Source organism: Mus caroli, unplaced genomic scaffold (assembly GCF_978045245.1).
Source record: "Mus caroli unplaced genomic scaffold, Mus_caroli_1 scaffold_11, whole genome shotgun sequence".
Classification (NCBI taxonomy): Eukaryota; Metazoa; Chordata; class Mammalia; order Rodentia; family Muridae; genus Mus; species Mus caroli.
In genome coordinates, this window is record NW_028227266.1 from 9,949,735 (window position 1) to 9,974,805 (window position 25,071).

The following is a 25,071-nucleotide window of genomic DNA, read 5'->3' on the forward strand; positions in this document are numbered from 1 at the left end:
CGTTCAAGACTAGCATGTTCAGTGAGGGAAAAAAGCTCCATTTCATTTTCCTGATGGTTAAACATAGTTCCAAAGTGGGTAAATTAAACTTGTTTTCCAACATGCCTGTTAATACTCCCCAGAAAGCTTTCCCTTAATATAAATTGAAGAGTTAAATGGAGTTTGGATGAATTTAACTTAAAACTATTTACCAACTCTTTTACTATATCGGCATTTGATAAAAGTCTAGTCAGAAGAGAATTCTTTTGAAGTATTGCTGTATTTTACTTTCCATTAGAAACTACTGATGTGTGTGTGTGTGTGTGTGTGTGTGTGTGTGTGTGTGTGTGTATACAGTCTTCCTCTTGGAATTTTCAATGGTGATAGGACCTCTAAAGTCTAAGACCCAGAACAAAGCACTTTGGCGCCTCCATGGAAGGATTAGAGACTTGAAATTTCCCTGAAGGCCTCAAAACTTCCCATAGTCCTTTTAGCAAACAGAAGTACAACAGCCTCTTCGTGTTCAATACATTTTGTCAGCTGGAAGTAAAACCCCAATTCATTTATGATTTCTAAGAGTATATCCTACTTTTTTTCTTCAGGCCCTAGCTAAATATCTTCCACATTTCCAGACATAGTTCAGAGGTACCTCCAGCAGAGTCTTTGTTGACCATTTAAATCATGGGAGGAAGAATTTTTCCAGAGAACACATCCATTTCCATAGTAAAGTCTGGCCCCAGAGTAACAGTAACAGCAGCACTGCCTGGCCTGTCACCATGATGAACTCATGTCTGAGGCTGGGCTACAGAAAATATAATGGTATTATATGCATAGTGTGGGAAGGAGAAGACACAGCTCCTCAAAGCAGTGTGGAGAATTCTACATCTGTGACAGTGTAAAGGAGAATGGGGTTGTCATGCCCACTGACATTTCTGTGAGTAGCAGTTTCCTGGACCATGTCATATGTAGCATATTATAGACTGAAGCATGGTAAACAGTCCACTTGGGAGGCTCTCTTGCTGCTTTTATTCATTGTAATTGATAATTATTTCAAGTGAACATGGGTTATTTTGATTTTTTACAGTGTATATCTCTGTATTCTCTGAAGAAATTTTTCTTAGTAAGTCTGGGACCATTTTAGATCCAGGATGAGCGAACTTTGTGATACTTGTACCAATTTCTTAGCAGGGGGCCTGTTGTAGACATAGTATAGTGCTGTCTGCTATGTTCTAATAATTCCTTTAAATTAATTTCAGATTCTTTTAGTGACCATATTACTCACTTTGAAAGAGTTGTGAAGGCTCTTCTGATCAATGCTTTGGATGAATCTTTTCTGGAAACTTTGTATGGTAAGTTAATAGTATCACTGAAACATTTTGGTGGTGGTGGTGGTGGTGGTGTTTTTAAATTTTCCTAAATAGCTTTTGAAACTAGATGAAACAAACCCAAGACAAACCATTCTTAAATCTTACCACTTGTCCCTTCTGATATAAATACTCTACAAGTGCATTATTCACTTAAACAGTTTGCTAATAATATTTGAGATATATAGACAAGTATATGATAATTCATTGCTCCCAAAGTGTCTATACTTAGAATATAAAACATACACTCCTAAAACATAAGGGTGCCTCAACCTTCATATTATCAGTTCCTCTAAGATTTTGAACTTTACCAACAGTCACATGCTGTTTTCTGCTTTTGTACCTTGGAGCATTCGTTCTCCATCAGATTATAATTCTTTTTTTTTTAATCGCAGATAGTCTAGGTAAGTGTACAGAATCTTTTTGTTGTGAAAGCTGTAAATACTTTTCATTGCCTCACTCAGGCCAGTCTCATTCTAAGTATGGTTGCACACATACATGTGAATTCTTGTATTGTGTCAAAAGTGGACCTCAACTTTCTTGCCTTAACCAAGTATAAGAAATTAAGCTTTAAACATACATGTGTCTCCAGCATAGAATCTGACATTTCATGGACTATATATGTTATGCTGAATACCTATGAGTACTTAAGGAAGATTTTATTCATAACTTATAGAAAAATGTTTTTTGAATGTCACCAGGCATTTTTTGAGGATTGATAATGACTTCAAGACATTAGATTCCTACCTTTTGTGGCTTGGAATTAATAAACAGACACTGAGTAAACAAGTAGATAGTCTGAACTAAAACTAGATTGTACCTCTTATGGAAATAAAGAGTACAGAATTAAACAATAAGAGAAGCTAATGTCTATTAGATAGATGTCAGATAGATACATAGATACATACATACATATATACATACATACATACATAATACATACATACATATACACACAGATAGATAGACAGAGTCTGACCAAAAACAACTTAAATAGGAAAGAGTTTCTTTCAGTTTATAACTCTCAGATCACACTTCTTCACTAAGGGGAGTTGGGGCAGAAACCTTAATGCAAGAACTGAAGGCAAAGCCACAGATAGTGCTGAGTACTGGTTTATTGTTACACTTGGCTTGCTCAGTCTACTTTCTTATACACCCTAGGACTATACAACCTGTCCAGGGGTTGCCCCACCCACAGTGGGCTGGTCCTTCCTAAATCAAACACTGATTAAGAAATTGTACTACAGACTTACCTAGGCAGGTATTATAGAGAGAGTCCATCTTCCTAGATGACTCTAACTTGTATCAAGTTGGCATCTAGCCAGAACAGATAGATAAATAAACTTTAATATATTGTGACATATGTACAAATATAAGTATATGAAGACTGGATAGTTTGATCAAAGAATGTAATGAAGAAGTAGCTTTTAAACAGAAACAATGAGTGAGGTGAATGTATTAATTTGCTTTATATTTCAGTGATAAAAATACTGACAAAAAGCAATGTGGGAAATAAAGGTTTATTTGCTTTATATATACTGGGTCACAGCTTTTTTGAGGGAAACCAAAGTAGGAACTTGGAGGCAGGAGCCAAAATAAAGGACATAGAGGAATGCTGCTTACTGGGTTGCTTAGCCTGCTCAGGACTCTACAACACAGAACTACCTGCCTAGGGGTAGCACTGCCCACAATGAGCTAGGCCTTCCTACTTTCCTTATTCAAGAAAATGCCCTTTGAACTCGGCCTATACCAGCCAGGACAACTGACCCCTAATCAGCTTATCATCAGTACATTACTATTACACCATATGTTGAATTATATTGCTAATTAATAAATAAATCCCTGCAGCAGGTATGCTACCTGCCTCGATGCTTTATGTTCCCGAATGAAAGACACACACATAGCCTTTAATTTTAATATGCTGTATACAGCTCAATAGCTGGACCACAGCCTAACCTCCATGTGGTTAATCCTGAATTATTACTTACTAATTCTGTGTTCTATCTTGGCTAGTCTGGACCCAGAGAGCTGCCCAACTGAGGCATCCTCACTCTCCCTGCTCCTTCACACGAGCAGCCATGACTCCCTGTCCTGCAGTCTTCTCAGGCATGGCGTCTCTCCTCTCTTCATACTCTCTGAACAAGGTGGATTTCCCTTCTCTTTTTTCCTCTCTTCTGGTCCTGGGAAATTCCAAAAAAACCCGTCTCTGTCTGTCCTTTCCAACTATTGGCTGTTGGCATTTTTATTTACCAATCAGAACCAACTGGGGCAGGTTCCCAGAAGCCATATGGAGACACTTGTGTAAGCTGCTTTGGAGACAAAATTTAACATTAGAATACAAGCATCATTATTCCAGACTCACTACACGGCACCCTTCCTTTCTTGTTTATCATATAAGTACTCATATTAATATCAATATTTCAACAAAAAAATAAATTCTAACCACAGTCTTTACAAATTCTTGTTCTCTGGCTCTGTTAACCTCAGTGCACACAGCTTGTCTCCTAGGCTTAGGCTGACTCTATTGTACACTAGCTACTCTCTTTGGTGCTCATCCCATGGTATTGGCTTCACCAGTATGCTGGAGATTCTGCAGTGATAGGTCTGTATCTTTGCCAATAGCCTTTTCTTGGCTGTCTTCAAGAACTCTTTCCAATGCCACATGGTACTAAGCTTCAGCTTCCCTCTATGACCCCTTCATGCCTTCAAAACTAGTATTACCTTGTGACTCCTGCTCATTATCCAGTTTGCCTACCTATACAGGGTACACCTTTGGTCTCCCTTGGACCACATCTTCTGTGTTCTGAGCCTGAAGAAATACTTCCCAGAAGATTGTACCACAGTGCTACTGGTTTCCTTTTTATGGCTGATTCTTCAGCCCCAGCTGACCAGCACCACAGATTCTTAATTCAAAGCACTATTCAAACAGCCTCAAAAGAGTCTTTACTTACACTAAAACTTAACAAACCAGGACCCCATTGTCTACATTTTTCTCAGAATTCTTATCTTTCAAGATCCCACAGAAAAGCCCATTAAGCTCTTGTCTAGCCCAAAGTTTCAAACATCTCCATAATCTTTCCAAAACAACATGGTCAGTTCTATCACAAATATTCTACCAATGCTACCAAATTCTGTGTTAGTCTATTTTATATTACTAAAATAACTTAAAACCTAACTAAAGGTTACTTGGGGGAAAATGTTTCCTGTCTTTTATATACTGGGTCATAGTCCACTGAGGGAAGCCAAGGCAGGAACTCAAGGCAATAACCTTGAGGCAATAATTCAAACAGAGGTCATAGAGTAGTGCTGCTTACTGGCTTACTTTCCACTTTTTTCCCCCCGAGACAGGGTTTCTCTGTATAACCCTGGCTGTCCTGGAACTCACTTTGTAGTCCAGGCTGGCCTCGAACTCAGAAATCCAGAAATCCGCCTGTCTGCCTCCCAAGTGCTGGGATTTCTTATACAACCCATCATGTATTTAGAGAGTTATGTGTCAAATTGACAAAATTCAACCAGGACAGTAATATCTACATCTGTTGTATGCTTAGGGCCATAGTAAGAGTTAAAGAGTATTTAAGAACAACTAGGAAGACTAATTGTCATTATAATGCAATGCTAGCAGTGAGGGGAGAAGACAGCACAAGAGTAGCCAGTGGGAAGAGGGGCTCTTAATTCATCATCTGCTCATTAAGTTTGTAGTGACTTTTTAAAACATGAGAAATTTATTAACTAAATTCACATGAATTTCTGAAGAGAGCAGAAAGGTTAGCATCACAGGCCATTACAAATATGTATAGATTGAGAATAAAATACTAATCCAATTAGGAAAGCAAAAATAAGATGTGATGTTCTATAAGGAAATATGGGGAGAGACAAGGCAAAAGAGATGTTTCCATTGTGTTGGCAAGATCCACGGGTAGATCCTTGGATGGAACCAGCTGCAGAGCTCCTTAAAAATGTGATCAGTCATTCAGTGGTCATGAAAATTGATTTTAAAGGAAGAGGTAAATGTTCTGTGTGCAAGTTTTTTCATGTGGCTCTTGTGCTACATATATAATGATAATGAGAAAGTCTAAGGCTATGGAAGAATGACAGAAACTCTGCCCTGTTCTCTGCCCCCGCGCTTCCATGAAATGAAGCTTTTATTTTATTAAGTATTTTCTAATTTAAAATAGCTTCACCTATCCAGCCATCTTTCTAAACCTTAAGCACATGCAGTGTTCAGTTGATTCAGTATTTCAAGTGTCCTATTGTTTTTGTTCATCTGCTCACAGCTGGCACCAGGAAGAAATCCTACGCGAAAGATATGGTGAAATCTCTTCATTATTTGGATAATCGCTTTATTCAACCCCGTCTAGAGAGTTTAGTCTCTAGAAGTCGATGGAAAGAGCAATATAAGGTATATAGCTTGCCTTTTAACCTCTGGTACAAGCATGGGGACAATGGCCCTCTCAATATTCCAGTATCTACCCAGATGGAATCATTTTCTGAAGTGTAGGCCTTCTGCTTTGTTGAATGATATTTTAATGTTTTCTAAAGGCTTTAGTACCCACACTTATGTCTTTATGTCTTTATGTCTTTAATATATAAATGGTTTGAAATAATTTTAGAGCATCTCTGGAGCTTAGCCTATTTCAAAATAAGGAGATTGTCTTATAAGATGGTTCTTTGGAGAAGAAAGTCACATAGACCAAGAAGTTTGAAAAAACAGTGTTTAACTTGAATTGGAACACTTTTCTGAGCACTAATTCATGAATTTATACTTCAGGTTTTCAAGGCAGAGATTTAGACTGCAGTATCTCCCAAATTAGTGTGTCCCATGAGACTGCTTCGTGTAAGATGCCTGTTATTCCTACTACTGTTTTGAAATATTTTACTGTGTGTATGTTTGAAGGGTGTGTGAAAGTATATGATGCTTGTGTGAATAAGGACCTATCCATGCTACAGTCCTCTGTGGGCACGGGAAAACTTTTAGGAGCTGGGTTTTTTTTTGTTATTGTTGTTTGGGTTTTTTGTTTTTGTTTTTGTTTTTGTTTTTGTTTTTTCTCTTCCACTGTAGGTTCTTGGAATCACACTGATGTCATCAGGCTTATGTGACAATAGTTTTACCCATGAGCCATCAATTCAGGTCCGTCTTAGGATGTTTAATTTCAGTATGGAAACTGACTTACATCATTCTGTAACTTAACGTTTTATATTTCTAGAAGTTTGGGCATTTTTAATTTTTTAAAAAGAGGTTTATTGGGAGAGAGGGAGGTGGTAACACAAAGAGAAGGGGGGAAAGAGCGTTTTTTAACTTTTTAAAATTGGAATTACAGGATTATATTTTATTCTGCAGATTTGTATTTTAGTGTATCTAATGGCAGAGCCTGAACTATGTGATATTTAAAGGCACTCTGACCTTGACATTCTATTTTCTAATGATTAATGAGGAAAAATGGTAGATAATAGACATTCAAATTCTTTAAAAATCCCCCTAGCACTTAAATTAACTTCTATACTCCTTTACTTCAGAAAACTGAGTTTCATAAGAACTCTTCAACCTCAAGTAAGCCTGATCATAGGAAATGCTTCAATTTGAGGGACAGTCAGGGCCTACAAACTCTAAGATTTCAAGTTCAAAGATGGCTTGAATTTAGAACTACCATATGTATCTTTTTATTTCTAGATTTTTCCCTTTTTTATTAGATATTTTCTTCATTTACATTTCAAATGCTATCCCAAAAGTCCCCTATATCCTCTCCCTTCCCTGCTCCCCAACCCACCCACTCCCACTTCCTGGCCCTGGCATTCCCCTGATACTGGGGCATATGATCTTCTCAAGACCAAGGGCCTCTCCTCCCACTGATGGCCAACTAGGCCATCCTCTGCTATATGTACAACTAGAGACACAGTCCTGGGAGTATACTGGTTAATTCATATTATTGATCATCCTATAGGGTTGCAGACGCCTTTAGCTCCTTGGGCACTTTCTTTAGCTCCTTCATAAGGGGCCCTATGTTCCATCCAATAGATGACTGTGAACATCCACTTCTGTATTTGCCAGGCACTGGCATAGCCTCACAAGAGATAGCTATTCCAGGGTCCTATCAGAAAACACTTGCTGGCATATGCAATAGTCTCTGGGTTTGGTGGCTGTTTATGGGATGGATCCCCAGGTGGGGCAGTCTCTGGATACTCCTTCCTACTGTCTCAGCTCCCAACTTTGTCTCTGTAACTCCTTCCATGGGTGTTTTGTTCGCCATTCTAAGAAGGAACCAAGTATCCACACTTTGGTCTTCCTTCTTCTTGAGTTTCATGTCTAAGTTCCTGGGCTTATATCCACTTATCAGTGACTACATATCATGTATCAGTGAGTGCATATCATGTGTGTTCTTTTGTGATTGGGTTACCTCACTCAGGATGATATCATCCAGATCCATTTGTTTGCCTAAGAATTTCATGAATCCATTGTTTTTAATAGATGAGTAATACTCCATTGTGTAAATGTACCACATTTTCTGTATCCATTCCTCTGTTGTAGGACATCTGGGTCCTTTTCGGCTTCTGGCTATTATAAACAAGGTTGCTATGAACATAGTGGAGCATGTGTCCTTATTACAAGTTGGAACATCTTCTGGGTATATGTCCAGGAGTGTTATAGCTGGGTCCTCAGGTAGTACTATGTCCAATTTTCTGAGGAAGTGCCAGAATGATTTCCAGAGTGTTTGTACCAGCTTGCAATCCTACCAACAGTGGAGGAGTGTTCCTCTTTCTCCACATCCTTGCCAGCATCTGCTGTCACTTGAGTTTTTGATCTTAGCCATTCTGACTGGTGGGAAGTGGAATCTCAGGGTTGTTTTGATTTGCATTTCCCTGATGATTAAGGATGTTGAACATTTTTTCAGGTGCTTCTCAGCTATTCAGTATTAGTCAGTTGGGAATTCTCTGTTTAGTTCTGTACCCCATTTTTAAATAGGGTTATTTGATTTTCTGGAGTCCATCTTCCTGAGTTCTTTATATATATATTGGATATTAGTCCCCTATCTGATTTAGGATTGGTAAAGATCCTTTCCCAATCTGTTGGTGGTCTTTTTTGTTTTTTGACAGCGTCTTTTGCCTTATGGAAGCTTTGCAATTTTATGAGGTCCCATTTGTCGATTTTCTATCTTACAGCACAAGCCATTGCTGCTCTGTTCAGGAATTTTTCCCCTGTGCCCATATCTTCAAGGCTTTTCCCCCACTTTCTCCTCTATAAGTTTCAGTGTCTCTGGTTTTATGTGGAGTTCCTTGATCCACTTAGACCTGAGCTTTGTACAAGGAGATAAGAATGGATCAATTCACATTCTTCTACATGATAACTGCCAGTTGTGCCAGCACCATTTGTTGAAAATGCTGTCATAGCAGATGCTGGCGAGGATGTGGAGAAAGAGGAACACTCCTCTATTGTTGGTGGGATTGCAAGCTTGTACAACCACTCTGGAAATCAGTCTGGCGGCTCCTCAGAAAATTGGACATAGTACTACCGGAGGATCCAGCAATACCTCTCCTGGGCATATATCCAGAAGATGTCCCAACCGGTAAAAAGGACACATGCTCCACTATGTTCATAGCAGCCTTATTTATAATAGCCAGAAGCTGGAAAGAACCCAGATGCCCCTCAACAGAGGAATGGATACAGAAATTATGGTACATTTACACAATGGAGTACTACTCAGGTATTAAAAAGAATGAATTTATGAAATTCCTAGCCAAATGGATGGACCTGGAGGGCATCATTTTGAGTGAGGTAACACAATCACAAAGGAACTCACACAATATGTATTCACTGATAAGTGAATATTAGCCCAAAACTTAGGATACCCAAAATATAAGATACAATTTGCTAAACGCATGAAACTCAAGGAGAATGAAGACCAAAGTGTGGACACTATGCCGCTTCTTAGAATTGGGAACAAAACACCCATGGAAGGAGTTACAGAGACAAAGTTTGGAGCTGTGATGAAAGGATGGACCATCTAGAGACTGCCATATCCAGGGATCCATCCCATAATCAGCTTCCAAACGCTGACACCATTGCATACACTAGCAAGATTTTGCTGAAAGGACCCAGATATAGCTGTCTCTTGTGAGACTATGCCGGGGCCTAGCAAACACAGAAGTGGATGCTCACAGTCAGCTATTGGATGGATCACAGGGCTCCCAATGGAGAAGCTAGAGAAAGTACCCAAGGAGTTAAAGGGATCTGCAACCCTATAGGGGGAACAACATGATGAACTAACCAGTACCCCGGAGCTCTTGTCTCTAGCTGCATATGTATCGAAAGATGTCCTAGTCGGCCATCACTGGAAAGAGAGGCCCATTGGACTTGCAAACTTTATATGCCCCAATATAGGGGAATGCCAGGGCCAAAAGAATGGGAATGGGTGGGTAGGGAAGTGGGGGGGGGGAGTATGGGGGACTTTTGGGATAGCATTGGAAATGTAATTGAGGAAAATACATAATAAAAAAAATGTGAAAAAAAATTAAAAAAAAAAAAAAAAAAAAAAAAAAAGAAAATGCTGTCATTTTTCCACTGGATGGTTTTAGCTCCTTGTCAAAGATCAAGTGACCATAGGTGTGTGGGTTCATTTCTGGGTCTTCAATTCTATTCCATTGATCTACCTCTCTGTTGCTGTACCAGTACCATTCAGTTTTTATCACAATTGTTCTTGGAGTACAGCTTGAGGTCAGGCATAGAGATTCCCCCAGAGGTTCTTTTATCATTGAGAAGAGTTTTTACTATCCTACATTTTTTGTTATTCCAAATGAATTTGCAAATTGCCCTGTCTAACACAGTGAAGAATTTAGTTAGAATTTTGATGGGGATTGCATTGAATCTGTAGATTGCTCTTGGCAAGATAGCTATTTTGACTATGTTAATCCTGCCAATCCATGAGCATGGGAGATCTTTCCATCTACTGAGATCTTTGATATCTTTCTTCAGAGACTTGAAGGTCTTATCATACAGATTTTCACTCCCTTAGTTAGAATCACACCAAGGTATTTTATATTATTTGTGACTATTGAGAAGGGTGTTGTTTCCCTAATTTATTTCTCAGCCTGTTTATCCTTTGTGTAGAGAAAGGCCACTGATTTGTTTGAGTTAATTTTATATCCAGTTACTGCACTGAAGCTGTTTATCAGGTTTATGAATTCTCTGGTGGAATTTTTAGGGTCACTTATATATACTATCATATCATTTGCAAATAGTGATATTTTGCCTTCTTTCTTTCCAATTTGTATCTCCTTGGCCTCCTTTTGTTGTCTAATTGCTCTGGCTAAAACTTCAAGTTCTATTATTGAGTAGTTAGGGAAAAAGTGGGCAGCCTTGTCTAGTCCCTGATATTAGTGGGATTGCTTCAAGCTTCTTTCCATTTAGTTGATGTTGGCTAGTGGTTTACAATATATTGCTTTTATTATGTTTAGGTATGGGCCTTGAATTCCTTATCTTTCTTTTTTTTTTTTTTTTTTTTTTTTTTTTTTTTTTTTTTTTTTTTTTTTGGTTTTCTGAGACAGGGTTTCTCTGTATAGCCCTGGCTGTCCTGAAACTCACTTTGTAGACCAGGCTGTCCTGGAACTCAGAAATCCGCCTGCCTCTGCCTCCCGAGTGCTGGGATTAAAAGCGTGCACCACCACGCCCAGCTGAATTCCTTGTTTTTCCAGAACTTTTATCATGAAGGGATATTGGATTTTGTCAAATGCTTTCTCAGCATCTAAGGAGAGGATCATGTGGTTTTTGTCTTTAAGTTTGTTTATATAGTGGATTACGTTGATGGATTTCCATATATTAAACCATCCCTGCATCCCTGGGATGAAGCCTACTTGATCATGATGGGTGATCATTTTGATGTGTTCTTGGATTCAGTTAGCAAGACTTTTATTGAGTATTTTTGCATCGATATTCATAAGGGAAATTGATTTTAGGTATCAGAGTAATTGTGGCTTCATAGAATGAAGTGGGTAGAGTGCCTTCTGTTTCTATTTTGTGAAATAGTTTCAGGAGAATTGGAATTAGGTCTTCTTTGAAGGCCTGTAGAACTCTACACTAAGCCCATCTGGTCCTGGGCTTTTTTTGGTTGGGAGACTATTAATGACTGTTTCTATTTATTTCTAGATTTTTTAACACCACTAGATCCCCAATTTATTCCTCAAATATAAAACAGTATTTAACTACTCTTTAGGGAAATCGGTATTTATTTACTTTAGGTAAAATACATAAAATAATTATAACATTATTTTCTTTGAAACAGAAAAAAGTTGCAATTTTAAAGAACATTTAGCATTTGACAAATGATTTACATGTGAAATATATTTCATAAGTCCAAAAAGCTATTCTTTCCTTCATTTCACAGCAAAGAAATTATACTCAAAGAGTAAAGTTCCACAGTTAGTAACTTCACAGGCCAGGAGTTCATAGAGTCCAAGACTCTTGGTTCTATGTTATATTATGCTTGGCCACACTTTCAGGTTATAGTGAATTTAGAAAACCCACAGTGAAATAATAAGGTGCACAGAATTATGAGGTAGATGATCCAGTAAGATCTTAGTGTATACTGGGTCATACTGAAGAAGAAAGAGTAACATGAAGAAAGCTCGTCGATGTGACTCAGGGAAGTGTCTGTGTCACTTGCATATGGAGTTGTTCTGCTTACTGTAGTCACTCGGGAAACCAAACTCTTTGAGCTTTCATTACACTGTGTTGCACAGCACCACAGAAGCAGGAAGGAAGATCAGTAGTCTGAATTTCAGTCTATTAGTGACATACTGTGATTTTGAAGACTGTGGCAGGTAAATCAGACCAGTGCTGTTGATCACATAATATGAAAAGGACCAGTATACAATCCAGACTGCTGTAGGGGATGAATGTGGATTAGGAACCATGCTAGCAATATATTCAGTGTGTTCATTCAAGTGTGATATTAAAATATACTGCTAATGGAACAGTAGTGACTAGCACAGGCTGAGTACTCATATACAAGTGATTTCATCGCTAACATAGTTTGCTTAGGCAGACCAGGGATTCTCACGTGCTTCACTCATTGATAGTCAGTCACTAGTTGGTCCATCAGTGCTGGACATGGAACCTTAGTAATTGCAAGGTCCTTATTTTCACATAATAAAGCAAGCAATACAGGAGGATTAACTTACTTCCAGAATGTTTTCAGGAAAATGTGATTTAACTCATGCTCTGAAGAATGAATGCATCTAATTTGTAAGTAAAGAGATAAATGAAACTGCTTGGATTTCTTTGTCTTTTTTATTGCCAAGATTAATAATTTTTTCAATTTAAAGATACCTTCTTACAGTAGCATGTGTTTTGTTCTTATATTTCTTTCCAATGCTGTCCAAAATGAGTTCTAATTTGGAAACATTTATATTTGACTTATATTTAATTGTTGTCAGGAGCGGGTTGAAAGCTACTCTAACTTAAGCATCCTTTCAAAGAGCCCTAAGGACTGTATATGCCAGGCTTGTGGGCTGCATCGCCACTGTAAATTTTCAGTGCATCTCTCAGGAAACTTATACAACATCAGGACGATGGAAACAGATGATTTCATGTCACATGACAAGCAGGTACCGTTTACTAATTTCTCTCTTTGCTGTTTAGAAAATTCTGGCTTCATAGCTTGTCCTCTACATAGTTCTCACAAATAGAGAAAAACACTACAAAGAAAAGAATACAAGGAAATATCATATATTTGACTTTTTTCTTTCTTTTAGTATGCCACTAATATTAAACGGAGGGTCTCAGCTTGCTAAGCAAACACACACCCCTAACCCAGGATACAATTTTGAAGGTAAAAGTGTCTGATTTAGATATTCACTCCCTAATTCAGTAAGATGAAATCAGTGCATATTCTTAATCTCTGTAAATCTTATTATAGGATGGGCGTGGTAAGGACAGTTACTTAGGCAAGAGAGGAACAAGGCTGCCTTTGATGTTCAAAGGAGAATATGACCTAGGTCAAAACCTTATATCAGGTAGCACTCAAATTAGTCATTTATAGGTAAGTAATTGAGGATGGCTGTTTATCCTACAGTGAGAGAATTCAGAGAGAACGATACTTGAATTTAGACAATATCTCGTTTGTCAGTGTCTAGAGCAATTATTTACCTGATTAAGATGCTGTTAAATTTGAGCATAGAACAATAATTTCAAGAATAAGTAATTGCTAGGCATAGTGTTACACACCTTTAATCCTAATACTCAGGAGGCAGAAAGAAGCAGGCATAAGCTGCCTGGTCTACAGAGCTAGTTTCAGGATAGTCAGGGATACACAGAGAAACTGCAGCTCAAACAAACAAACAAAAAAGAAATAAAACCCAAAAAATTTTTAAATAGTTAATAGATAAGAATGGGACAGTATAATGTGAATTAATAAAAAAAAATGTAGAATTTGCTTGTGGTTTTTAATCTTATCTTGTAAGAAGGGTGCATTGTAAATACTTTGAGAACTTCCTCTAGGGACACTGCATATCTTTGTAGGATATAGGTTTGGATGAGGTAGAGACCCAAAATTATTGCTAAATCTTCCATTATTAAGGTGGAGAAAATATGACATATTGGAAAGTATGATTCAGGAGTACTATTGGGCAACAGTTGACCAGATCCCTCTAAGCAATACAATAAAGATTGCAAAACTCATTTAGAGATTTAATCTTGGGGGGTTGAAGTTAAATAATTAAGAAAATGTTCATTCTCAAATTACGAACATACAAATAAAGCCTCTTAATATTCAGATTGTTATCTTATAAATTACCAACATACTTTTTAGTTAATTCTTGAAAGACAGTATGACCAGCATAGCTTAGAAGTTTGAAGGCTTATGAAAAGTAAGACCTCTAGATGAAGACAGGTCTGATGAATATTTAAAATACAGGTGACTACACAACTAGAGTCACTATAGTCTCTATAACTTTGCTCTATAAATGTCAGGTTGATAAAAGCAAATTCACTGAAGCATTATTAATAAGGAGTGGGGTACAAAATGGTAGAAACATTCCATGTAAGACATTAGAATAGTGACTTGAGAGTCTGCTACACAAGAATGTGTGGCAGGACATAGTGTCATTCAGATAATGTTGTCACTAATAGTTATTATGGCTGTTTGGAAATGATGTGAGGTAAAATAAATTTTCTTCAGTAAATTTTATTTTTAAAAATAAAATTATTTTATTCTAATTAACTTACAAATAAACACAACATAAAACCAATTTAAGAAAACCAGTAAAACATGTTTTGCTTCTGCTGTTGTTTTGGCATAGAATTCAATATTTTCCATTAAACATATAACCAGAGTCCATCACTGTCATGATACCTGGGGCTTCACTAGTCAATCAACTGTGATGATTTGCTGACTTCAGGTTATATTAAAAAAAAAAAAAACAAACAAAACAAAACACTGTGTGAATGCAGTGTATATCTCTTTAAGTCTTGATTAGTGTTTCTATAAGGGTGGAGTTATTTTGAATGTGACAGATTGATCAAGTCATTAAAATGAGTCAGAGCTCTATTTATCTTCCCTACACTCTAAGCACCACTATTTAAGTAAACAATGTATTTTTGTCCAAAAACTTTTGCAAGCACTTAAATTTTATTTGAAAAAAGAACTACTTCCTCAGCAGACTCTGCTTTGCACTTCACATACCTGCAACTCCAACTTGCCTTTATGCTCAAGTCTTTTAGTAAAGGCAGTGGAAGGAGGAGAGAAAGAAGGAATCATTTACTAAAGTTATTTTCTATCCTATTGAACCACTGTGTCTGTACCTGCACAGAAAGGAAAACAGCATTTCTATTCTGAGACTTAAAGAGCCTATCCACACCTCTGTCCACTGCCCTTGGGTTATTTGGAAGGCAGTGTCTCTATTTTTTGATTGTGCCTATAGTTATGTGAAAATGAAAGCCTAGGATTAACTAGGTTCTTTTGAGAGTGCAGTAAAACACTGATTGTTGATAATTTTCTTTTGCCTGACTTGCCAGAGATTAGATTATTTGAAAGAAAGGTTATGCTTTGATAGAAGATGGATTTGCCAATTCACAGAATGAGTAGTTTAGTTTCAGCAGCGTTATGTTGGATAAGAGGCCTTGGGCCACAAGAACATTCCTACTTCAAGGAGAAAAGCAAGTCTTATATTAAACTTAAGAAATGAAAGAAACTTACACACTCATAAGACCCCTTCCCAAAGCTACAGAAGCATAAACAGTTGCCAGAGTGGAAGAAAAGGGTGCTGGGGTGCTGGGTGAAAGGCTGGATTGACTGTCCGCTGTGTGGGTAACATTAGGACAGGGTTCTTATGAGTGCCTTGTTACCTGTCCTGGAGTGGGCTTTTTAGTTTTGCACTTGCCTTTGACTCATCTGTGCTCTTGTCTGTAGCTCCAGGAAAGCCTCTGGTTAGACGTAGGTAACATGGTTTCTTTGCCCTTTTTTTGGGTACTCTATCTCAGGGAATAAATGTTTGTTCATGTTTATTCAGAAGAAGTCACAGGACATGATGAAATGTCCAAATATTTCACTTAAACATGTGTCAAACCCAGCCACTGTCCAGCCATCATTATATCCCTTGGATTCCTTTTAAAAGGACAGTGTACTCCTGCCCGGTTACTTTTCTACATCATCAGCACATAATTCCTTTGCATTATGGCTTCATAAAAATGTGGCATAGATGACTATTAAAAATTATGTAGCTTATACTAAACTTGTGCACTTGGGCATAGAGACAAATTCTTAAATTAGAAAGGCATTTTGGATGTTTGGAGCCCATCCTGGTGTATTTTTGATAAAATATGAAAAATATGAATTAATATATATTTAATTTTATCAGTAGAGTGATGTTGGCTTCCATTTTAGCTGTATAATAAAACATAATTATCAAAACATGACAGAAAAAAATGGTCTTGTTGACTGATTTCACAGATGTGCATCATAATTTATCATAATCTGGGCAATTAAAACATAGAACCTGTGTACATGCCATACTCTGCATGCCTTCTCTTGCTTTTCTGTGTGTCCATCTTTATGCCTTACAAGCAATTTCTCTCTTTATTTACAAATTCAGATAACTGTTTTCAGGACTGCAAGAACCACTGACAGAGGCTGGGGTTGTGGCTCAGTCAGTAGAAGTCAGCAAGCATGAGGGCTGGAATTCAAACTCCAGCATCCACTGAAAACAAATGATTAAGTCAAGCAAACCTGGCAAGCTTTGTCTAATCAGGAAGCTCCAGGCTAGTGAGATACATAAATAAATCTGCCTCAAATAAAAAAGGAGTAGTGGATCCTGAGGCACCTGGCATTGTCGTCTAGCTCATGTACACATGTGCGCATGTGCATGTGCACACACACACACACACACACAAACACACAGATACACAAACACCAACCAGGCTTGATCACTCTCCTGTCTGTGTTAGTTTAGGTGACTCTCCCTCCTTGCTGAGACTTCTTGGTAGCAACCTGAGCACCTGAGTGCTCACTTGGTAGGATCCTGAGAGTTTTATAATCATTCATCTTTCTCCTAAGGCACTAAACACCCTAACACAGACAGGTAAATGGTCACTATGCCTCTAGCCACCAGCCCAATACTGGAAGCATAGTGGATACGCAGATTCTGTTGACTAATTGTATAAGAGAAGATAAAGAGATCGTTTGTATAAATGTTTATCAAGTTAAAAATACATGCTTTAGATTCTATCATTAAGGGAAATTGGAAAAATCAGACATATATATTTTCACTTTAGTTTAGGTAATAACATTTATTTCTCAATGTAGGTGTTTACTGTTGGCAGAATTTGTGCTGAACGTACCAGAATTTATCATAAACTAAAGCATTTTAAGTTTAAACTCTACCAAGACTGTTGCATCATTGCAAAAACAGAAGAAGTTGGAGATGAACAGGTTAAAGATACAGTAGAGAGAGTCTTCAGTCATTCAAAAGAAAGCGGCTGGATTAGAAAGGTAAGGTTGTAGACTGCCTTGTTCTGCAGAGTCTGAAGGCTTAAGTGTGGCTGTTCTTATGTTTCCTCTTCTGCTTCCTATTCCCTCCATGTTTATCACTGTTCTCTTCTGAATAGATGCCCTGATGTTCCATGAATTCTCTCACCTCATTGTGTAGATTATATTGAACAATAATACTGATAAAAGGTCTCTGTTCTTTGTCTTTTATGTGTATAAGCCTTACTTGTATATTAAGTCACTTTTCCTGTTACTGTGATAAAATGCCATGACAAGTATTTTAAGAGACAGGGGACTATTCTGGCTTACAGGTATGTGCTAGTCTAACATGGTGAGGAAGACCTTGAGGCAGCTGGTTGCCTTTCAAAATCAAGAAGCAAAGAGAGATTAATTCTTCTGTTCAGCTAGTTTTCTCTTTATGCAGTCCAGGACCCAAGTGGAGAAAATCTTGCCACCTACTTCTGGGGTGGCTTTTCTACCATAATTAGCCTAGATTATGCCTCAAAGGCATTCCTAGAGACTTGTCTCCTAGATAATTCTAGGTCCTGTCAAACTGGGAATCAAAATCAACTATTATATTCCAGGGTGCTTTTTCATGTGTGGTGTTGGATGCAAAGTATAGGACTCACCTTTGCTTGCCTGTTTTCTTCTTTAGTCCCTTTGATCTAAGACTCAAGAAGCATCTACTGCCAGTATGAGGAAAGGGTCCTCATCACCCATTTTAATAGAGCCACATCCTCTTCTTGAGGATATGGGGCTGAGTGGTCGGCACTTATAGGGCTGTGATAGGTAGCCTGGTTTCTGGTTGAGCTAAGGTTTGAAACCCCGGTGACCCTGCAGGGGATAACCCTGCAAGGGACCGTAAGCGTTTTGCCATGCTCCTGGACACCAGGCTCCTGACACAAGGCCACAGGTCTTCATAGGTCTGTGGCCATCAATCACGTAAGGGCAACACCCCAAGCCCCTCAACAGGTAAAGGACATGACCACGGGTCACATAGCCTCAAGACAGATCTCCATTTCAATGAGGTACCTAAAGGCCTGGAGGCTTGGCCAATAAATTCCCCTTTCCAGACATTCCTCCCTGCAAAAGGTATTTAACCTCAGGCCTGCCCTAAGAAAGTGGGGTATAGTTTCACTCAACACCACTCTCCACCATGACAACAAATGCCTTAAAACCATGGACTGCCTTTTTTCACTGGGATCCACCATGGGGAGCAATGGAACAGGTCTTCGCCTAAAGAGCAAGTGGTCTAGATAGCAGGTTGGCCTCTCAGCACTCCCAGCCCAGCCTTCACCAAGCCAAGCCAGCTGGGAGCACTGCCCTCTTTTCCTTTTAGGCCCCGAGCTGGGCTAGATCCAGCCCTCGGGCCCTTACTCTGTTCTTAGCTCTTCCACTGCTCCCAGCAGTCAAAAGCATGAAAACAAGATGGTCCTAGCCTCTGCACAAGCTTGGGGACCCCTGAGTCAGCTCCAGAAGTCCTTGGGACCTCAGACTACACTCCCCCACCCTTAATTGGTAAGTGGTGGTAATTGGCCTTACTTGGGTAAGTGGTGTCCAGTAGCTTCACATAACTCAACACCTGCCCAGTGTAAGAGTGGGGTAAGCGTAGTTAGACTCCTTTGTCCTGCTCTACCGTGGATATGGGAGACCCCATAACCCAACAGGCACTGTGACTAGAAATGGAAGGGAGCACTGAGGCTTCAGGCTGTGAAACTTACTTTGACTTCCCTGTACCTTGATAGCCACTGAATTTGATATCAGAAATAAAGTGGCCATTCTAAAGAGTCCAGTAGAACCATAAGACCTCCTGGTAGCACAGAAGCTCTGCTCTGCTCACAGAGCCCTTAGAATTAGGTTGTGGAAAGAGTCCTTACAATAGTAGTTTTCTAAAACAGGTTTAGCCCTGCAGATACACACACACCAAAAAAAGAAAAAAAAAAAAAAAAAAGCAAAGAGAAATTATTCAGGAAATTTGGATCAATGATGTATTTCATCCTGCAAAGAAAACAAACCAAAGACTCTGACTTGATATCTTTTGTATGGATTATAGACTAGGGGATTTGTAAAGAGCAAAGTTGAGGCAAGAGAACATAACAAATAAACTTGTATGAGCAAAGAGATAGGGAGCAGCAGCACAGATCCATCCCAGGGCCTATCATGTTCATTAGCGGGGTTGCTACAAAGAAGAACATCATACTTTCTTTCCTTTGGACTCTTATTCTCCTATCTCATCCCACCATCCAGTGACCTTGTCTATCCTTTCACTCTCTTTGGATTCTCACATTTGCCTTGCTTTTTCTACTATACAAGCTCTTCTTCCCAGCCTATCTATATTTTTCACTGGCTTTTGGGAAAGACATGGCTAGTAACCCTGACTTCATTTTCTGAGACATTGGACTTCTTAAGTGTTTTTTGTGATGCCTTTAAGAGATACCAATTCAATCGTGCAGTTAGAAAATCTATTGGTATACCACATTTATAAATATGTTCCTTTCCCCATTTTTGTAGTACCTGAGATTAGACTCTATGCTTTGTGGATGCTAGAAAGGTGCTGTACCACTCATCTATAGCCCCAGTCTGTGTATATTGTGGGTGTACTATATGTGAGAATTACACATATTTATATGTGGAGAAATTTCAACTTCTTGCAAGGAAATATTACAGAGCAAGTATTTCCATGTATTTTAGAGTATCCTTAACAAAATTTAGGATCATTAATGGAATATGCAACTAAAACATGCTTAAACTAAAACATTCTTCAGTAAAATTATGTTCTCTTAGTTAGGTTTCTATTACTATGGTAGAACACTATAACCTAAAACATGTAGGGGAGAAGTGGCTTACTTCAGCTTACAGTTCTAAGGTTATACTCATTACTGACGGAAGTCAGCAGAAACATGGAGGAAAGAATGGAAGCAGAGGCTATGAGGGAACACTGCTTACTGGCTTACTCTCTATGTTGTTCAGCCTCTTTCTTATACCATGCAGAAACTCCTGCCCAGGAATACCACCCTCAGGTGAGCTGGGTCCACATCATTAGCATCAAGAAAAATGCTCTATCGACTTGCCTGTAGGCTGGTCTCATGGAAGCATTTTCTCAACTCAGAGTCCCTTTCCCCAAATGACTCTGGTTTCTGTCAAGTTGGCATAAAACTAACCAACAGAATCAATCCCTTGTCAGCTTGACACACAAATACATAACTATTAAAATGAACTTTTCTTTCTTATTTACCCCCAAAATTGCATGATAATATTAGTATCACAATTCCAACTTTTAAGAATTCCATAGTCTTTAAAAATTCAAACATTAAAAGTTTAGTTTCCCTAAAATATCTACTTTCTCTAAAGTATCAAAGTTATTTTTTTTTTAATTTCAGTTTCTTAACTGCAGGCTTCTGTAAAATCAAAAATAAGTTACATACTGTTTTAATTAGGGTTTTACTGCTATGAACAGACACCATGACCAAGGAAACTTTTTTTGTTGTTTTTGTTTTTCGAGACAGGGTTTCTCTGTATAGCCCTGGCTGTCCTGGAACTCACTTTTGTAGACCAGGCTGGCCTCGAACGCAGAAATTCACCTGCCTCTGCCCCAGGAGTGCTGGGATTATTTATTTGGGGCTGGCTTACAGGTTCAGAGGTTCCATCCATTATCATCAAGATGGGAGCATGGCAGCATTCAGGCAAGCATGGTTCATCTTCATCTGAAGGCCACTAGGAGAAGACTGGGTTCCAGGCAGCTAGAAAGAGGGTCTTAAAGCCCATGCCCACTATGACATACTTCCTCCAAAAAGGCCAAACCTACTCCAAAAGGCCACACCTCCCAATAGAGCCACTCCCTGGGTGAAACTTATTAAAAACAACCACACATACCTTTTTACTCCAAGAGAGAAGAACCAGATTATATCAAACCAAAGCAAAACCAAAGTCTATCAGTATACAGCTTATTGTCAGGCTCCCGGGACTCACGACCTTCTGGGCTCCTTAGGGCTTCAACAGCCATGCACAAAATATACAGCTTGTCACTTAAGCTCTGGCCATCTCTATCCTAGACTTGATTCTCTCCTTGGAGGTTATCCCATGGTATTGTCATTTTCTTTATAGACTTTTTCAAAAGGTTCCCTAGAAATCAGAGGGTTTATATCCAGTATAAATACATATATTGCTTTTTTTGTGTTGTGATAAAATTTCAGAATTTGTCAAATGCTCTGACATTTCTCAGCCTTGCTGTTCCTTTGAGTTCCCACTCAAAATCCCGGGAGCCTGACAATAAGCTGTATACTGATAAACTTTGGTTTTGCTTTGGTTTGATATAATCTGGTTCTTCTCTCTTGGAGTAAAAAGGTATGTGTGGTTGTTTTTAAAAAGTTTGACCCAGCTCTTCCGGCCGGACCAGCACCAGGGTAGCTAGAGCACAGGGTCGGCTGACACCCGCCAGCTACCCACAACCCCCACCACAGGATTTTGAGAATTCTGGTGAGTGGAACACAGCTTCTGCTCCAGTCCAATCACGCGGGACCTGAGACTGCTTTGGTTGGGGAGGCAGAAATCCGGCCTGAGTAGGGCCACAAGCCTCTTCCGGTCAGAACAGCACCGGGGTAGCTAGGGCGCAGGGTCGGCTGACACCCGCCAGCTACCCACGACACCTGCCACAGGATCTTGAGACTTCTGGTGAGTGGGACACAGAGTCTGCTCCAATCTTTAAACAGTGACAACGATAACAACTAACCCCAGAGATTACCAGATGGTGAAAGGTAAAGGTAATAATCTTACTAACAGAAACCAAGACCACTCACCATCATCAGAACCCAGCACTCCCACTTCGCCCAGTCCAGGGCACCCCAACACACCGGAAAAGCTAGACACGGATCTAAAAGCATATCTCATGATGATGGTAGAGGACATCAAGAAGGACTTTAATAACTCACTTAAAGAATTACAGGAGAACATGGCTAAAGAGTTACAAGTCCTTAAAGAAAAACAGGATAACACAATCAAACAGGTAGAAGTCCTTAAAGAAAACAGGATAACACAACCAAACAGGTAGAAGTCCTTAAAGAAAAACAGGAAAATACATCCAAACAGATGATGGAAATAAACAAAACCATACTAGACCTAAAAAGGGAAGTAGACACAATAAAGAAAACCCAAAATGACACAACACTGGAGATAGAAACCCTAGGAAAGAAATCTGGAACCATAGATACGAGCATCAGCAACAGAATACAAGAGATGGAAGAGAGAATCTCAGGTGCAGAAGATTCCATAGAGAACATCAGCACAACAATCAAGGAAAATGTAAAACGCAAAAAGATCTTAACTCAAAACATCCAAGAAATACAGGACACAATGAGAAGACCAAACCTACGGATAATAGGAGTGGATGAGAATGAAGATTTTCAACTCAAAGGACCAGCAAACATCTTCAACAAAATTATAGAAGAAAACTTCCCAAATCTAAAGAAAGAGATGCCCATGAACATACAAGAAGCCTACAGAACTCCAAATAGACTGGACCAGAAAAGAAATACCTCCCGACACATAATAATCAGAACAACAAATGCACTAAATAAAGATAGAATACTAAAAGCAGTAAGAGAAAAAGGCCAAGTAACATATAAAGGCAAGCCTATCAGAATTACACCAGATTTTTCATCAGAGACTATGAAAGCCAGAAGATCCTGGACAGATGTTATACATACACTAAAAGAACACAAATTCCAGCCCAGGCTACTATACCCAGCCAAACTCTCAATTAACATAGATGGAGAAACCAAAGTATTCCATGACAAAACCAAATTCACACATTATCTCTCCACAAATCCAGCCCTTCAAAGGATAATAACAGGAAAAAACCAATACAAGTACAGGAACCACGCCCAAGAAACAACAAGAAGATAATCCCTCAACAAACCTAAAAGAAGACAGCCACAAGAACAGAATGCCAACTTTAACAACAAAAATAACAGGAAACAACAATTACTTTTCCTTAATATCTCTTAATATCAATGGACTCAACTCCCCAATAAAAAGACATAGACTAACAAACTGGCTACACAAACAAGACCCAACATTTTGCTGCTTACAGGAAACTCATCTCAGAGAAAAAGATAGACACTACTTCAGAATGAAAGGCTGGAAAACAATTTTCCAAGCAAATGGTATGAAGAAACAAGCTGGAGTAGCCATTCTAATATCTGATAAGATTGACTTCCAACCCAAAGTCATCAAAAGACAGGGAGGGGCACTTCATACTCATCAAAGCTAAAATCCTCCAAGAGGAACTATCAATCCTGAATATCTATGCTCCAAATACAAAGGCAGCCACATTCATTAAAGAAACTTTAGTAAATCTCAAAGCACACATTGCACCTCATACAATAATAGTGGGAGACTTCAACACACCACTTTCACCAATGGACAGATCATGGAAACAGAAACTAAACAGGGACACAGTGAAACTAACAGAAGTTATGAATCAAATGGATCTGGCAGATATCTACAGAACATTCTATCCTAAAACAAAAGGATATACCTTCTTCTCAGCACCTCATGGTACCTTCTCCAAAATTGACCACATAATTGGTCACAAAACAGGCCTCAACAGATACAAAAATATTGAAATTGTCCCATGCATCCTATCAGATCACCATGGAATAAGGCTGATCTTCAATAACAAAATAAATAATAGAAAGCCAACCTTCACGTGGAAACTTAACAACACTCTTCTCAATGATACCTTGGTCAAGGAAGGAATAAAGAAAGAAATTAAGGACTTTTTAGAGTTCAATGAAAATGAAGCCACAACATACCCAAACTTATGGGACGCAATGAAAGCATTTCTAAGAGGAAAACTCATAGCTCTGAGTGCCTCCAAAAAGAAACTAGAGAGAGCACACATTAGCAACTTGACAACACACCTAAAAGCACTAGAACAAAAGGAAGCAAATTCACCCAAGAGGAGTAGACGGCAGGAAATAATCAAACTCAGGGGCGAAATCAACCAAGTGGAAACAAGAAGAACTATTCAAAGAATCAACCAATCAAGGAGCTGGTTCTTTGAGAAAATCAACAAGATAGATAAACCCTTAGCCAGACTCACTAGAGGGCACAGGGAAAGCATCCTAATTAACAAAATCAGAAATGAAAAAGGAGACATAACAACAGATCCTGAAGACATCCAAAACACCATCAGATCCTTCTACCAAAGGCTATACTCAACAAAACTGGAGAACCTGGATGAAATGGAGAAGTTCCTAGACAGATACCAGGTACCAAAGTTGAATCAAGATCAGGTTAATGATCTAAACAGCCCTATATCCCCCAAAGAAATAGAAGCAGTCATTAATAGTCTCCCAACCAAAAAAAGCCCAGGACCAGATGGGTTTAGTGCAGAGTTCTATCAGACCTTCAAAGAAGATCTAATCCCAGTTCTTCACAAACTATTCCACAAAATAGAAACAGAAGGTACTCTACCCAACTCATTCTATGAAGCTACAATGACTCTGATACCTAAACCACAAAAAGACCCAACAAAGATAGAAAACTTCAGACCAATATCCCTTATGAATATTGATGCAAAAATCCTCAATAAAGTTCTTGCTAACCGAATCCAAGAACACATCAAAACAATCATCCATCCTGACCAAGTAGGTTTCATCCCAGGGATGCAGGGATGGTTCAATATACGGAAATCCATCTACATAATCCAGTATATAAACAAACTCAAAGACAAAAACCACATGGTCATCTTGTTA

General features: G+C 38.7%; 1 protein-coding gene across 2 annotated transcripts in view; it reads left to right on the forward strand.

Moving 5' to 3' along the window:
• Positions 1 to 25,071, forward strand: part of Ccdc82 (coiled-coil domain containing 82) — a 47,206-nt gene that overhangs the window by 14,357 nt on the left and 7,778 nt on the right. The window contains exons 4-7 of one of the 2 annotated variants that reach the window (XM_021173105.3): positions 1,236 to 1,328; positions 5,618 to 5,742; positions 12,768 to 12,938; positions 17,132 to 17,317. In XM_021173105.3, the coding sequence (XP_021028764.1) occupies positions 1,236 to 1,328; positions 5,618 to 5,742; positions 12,768 to 12,938; positions 17,132 to 17,317 (575 nt within the window). Of the gene's footprint in view, positions 1 to 1,235; positions 1,329 to 5,617; positions 5,743 to 12,767; positions 12,939 to 13,085; positions 13,147 to 17,131; positions 17,318 to 25,071 lie in introns of those variants that run through there. The other variant, XM_085844401.1, reaches the window with a different exon arrangement.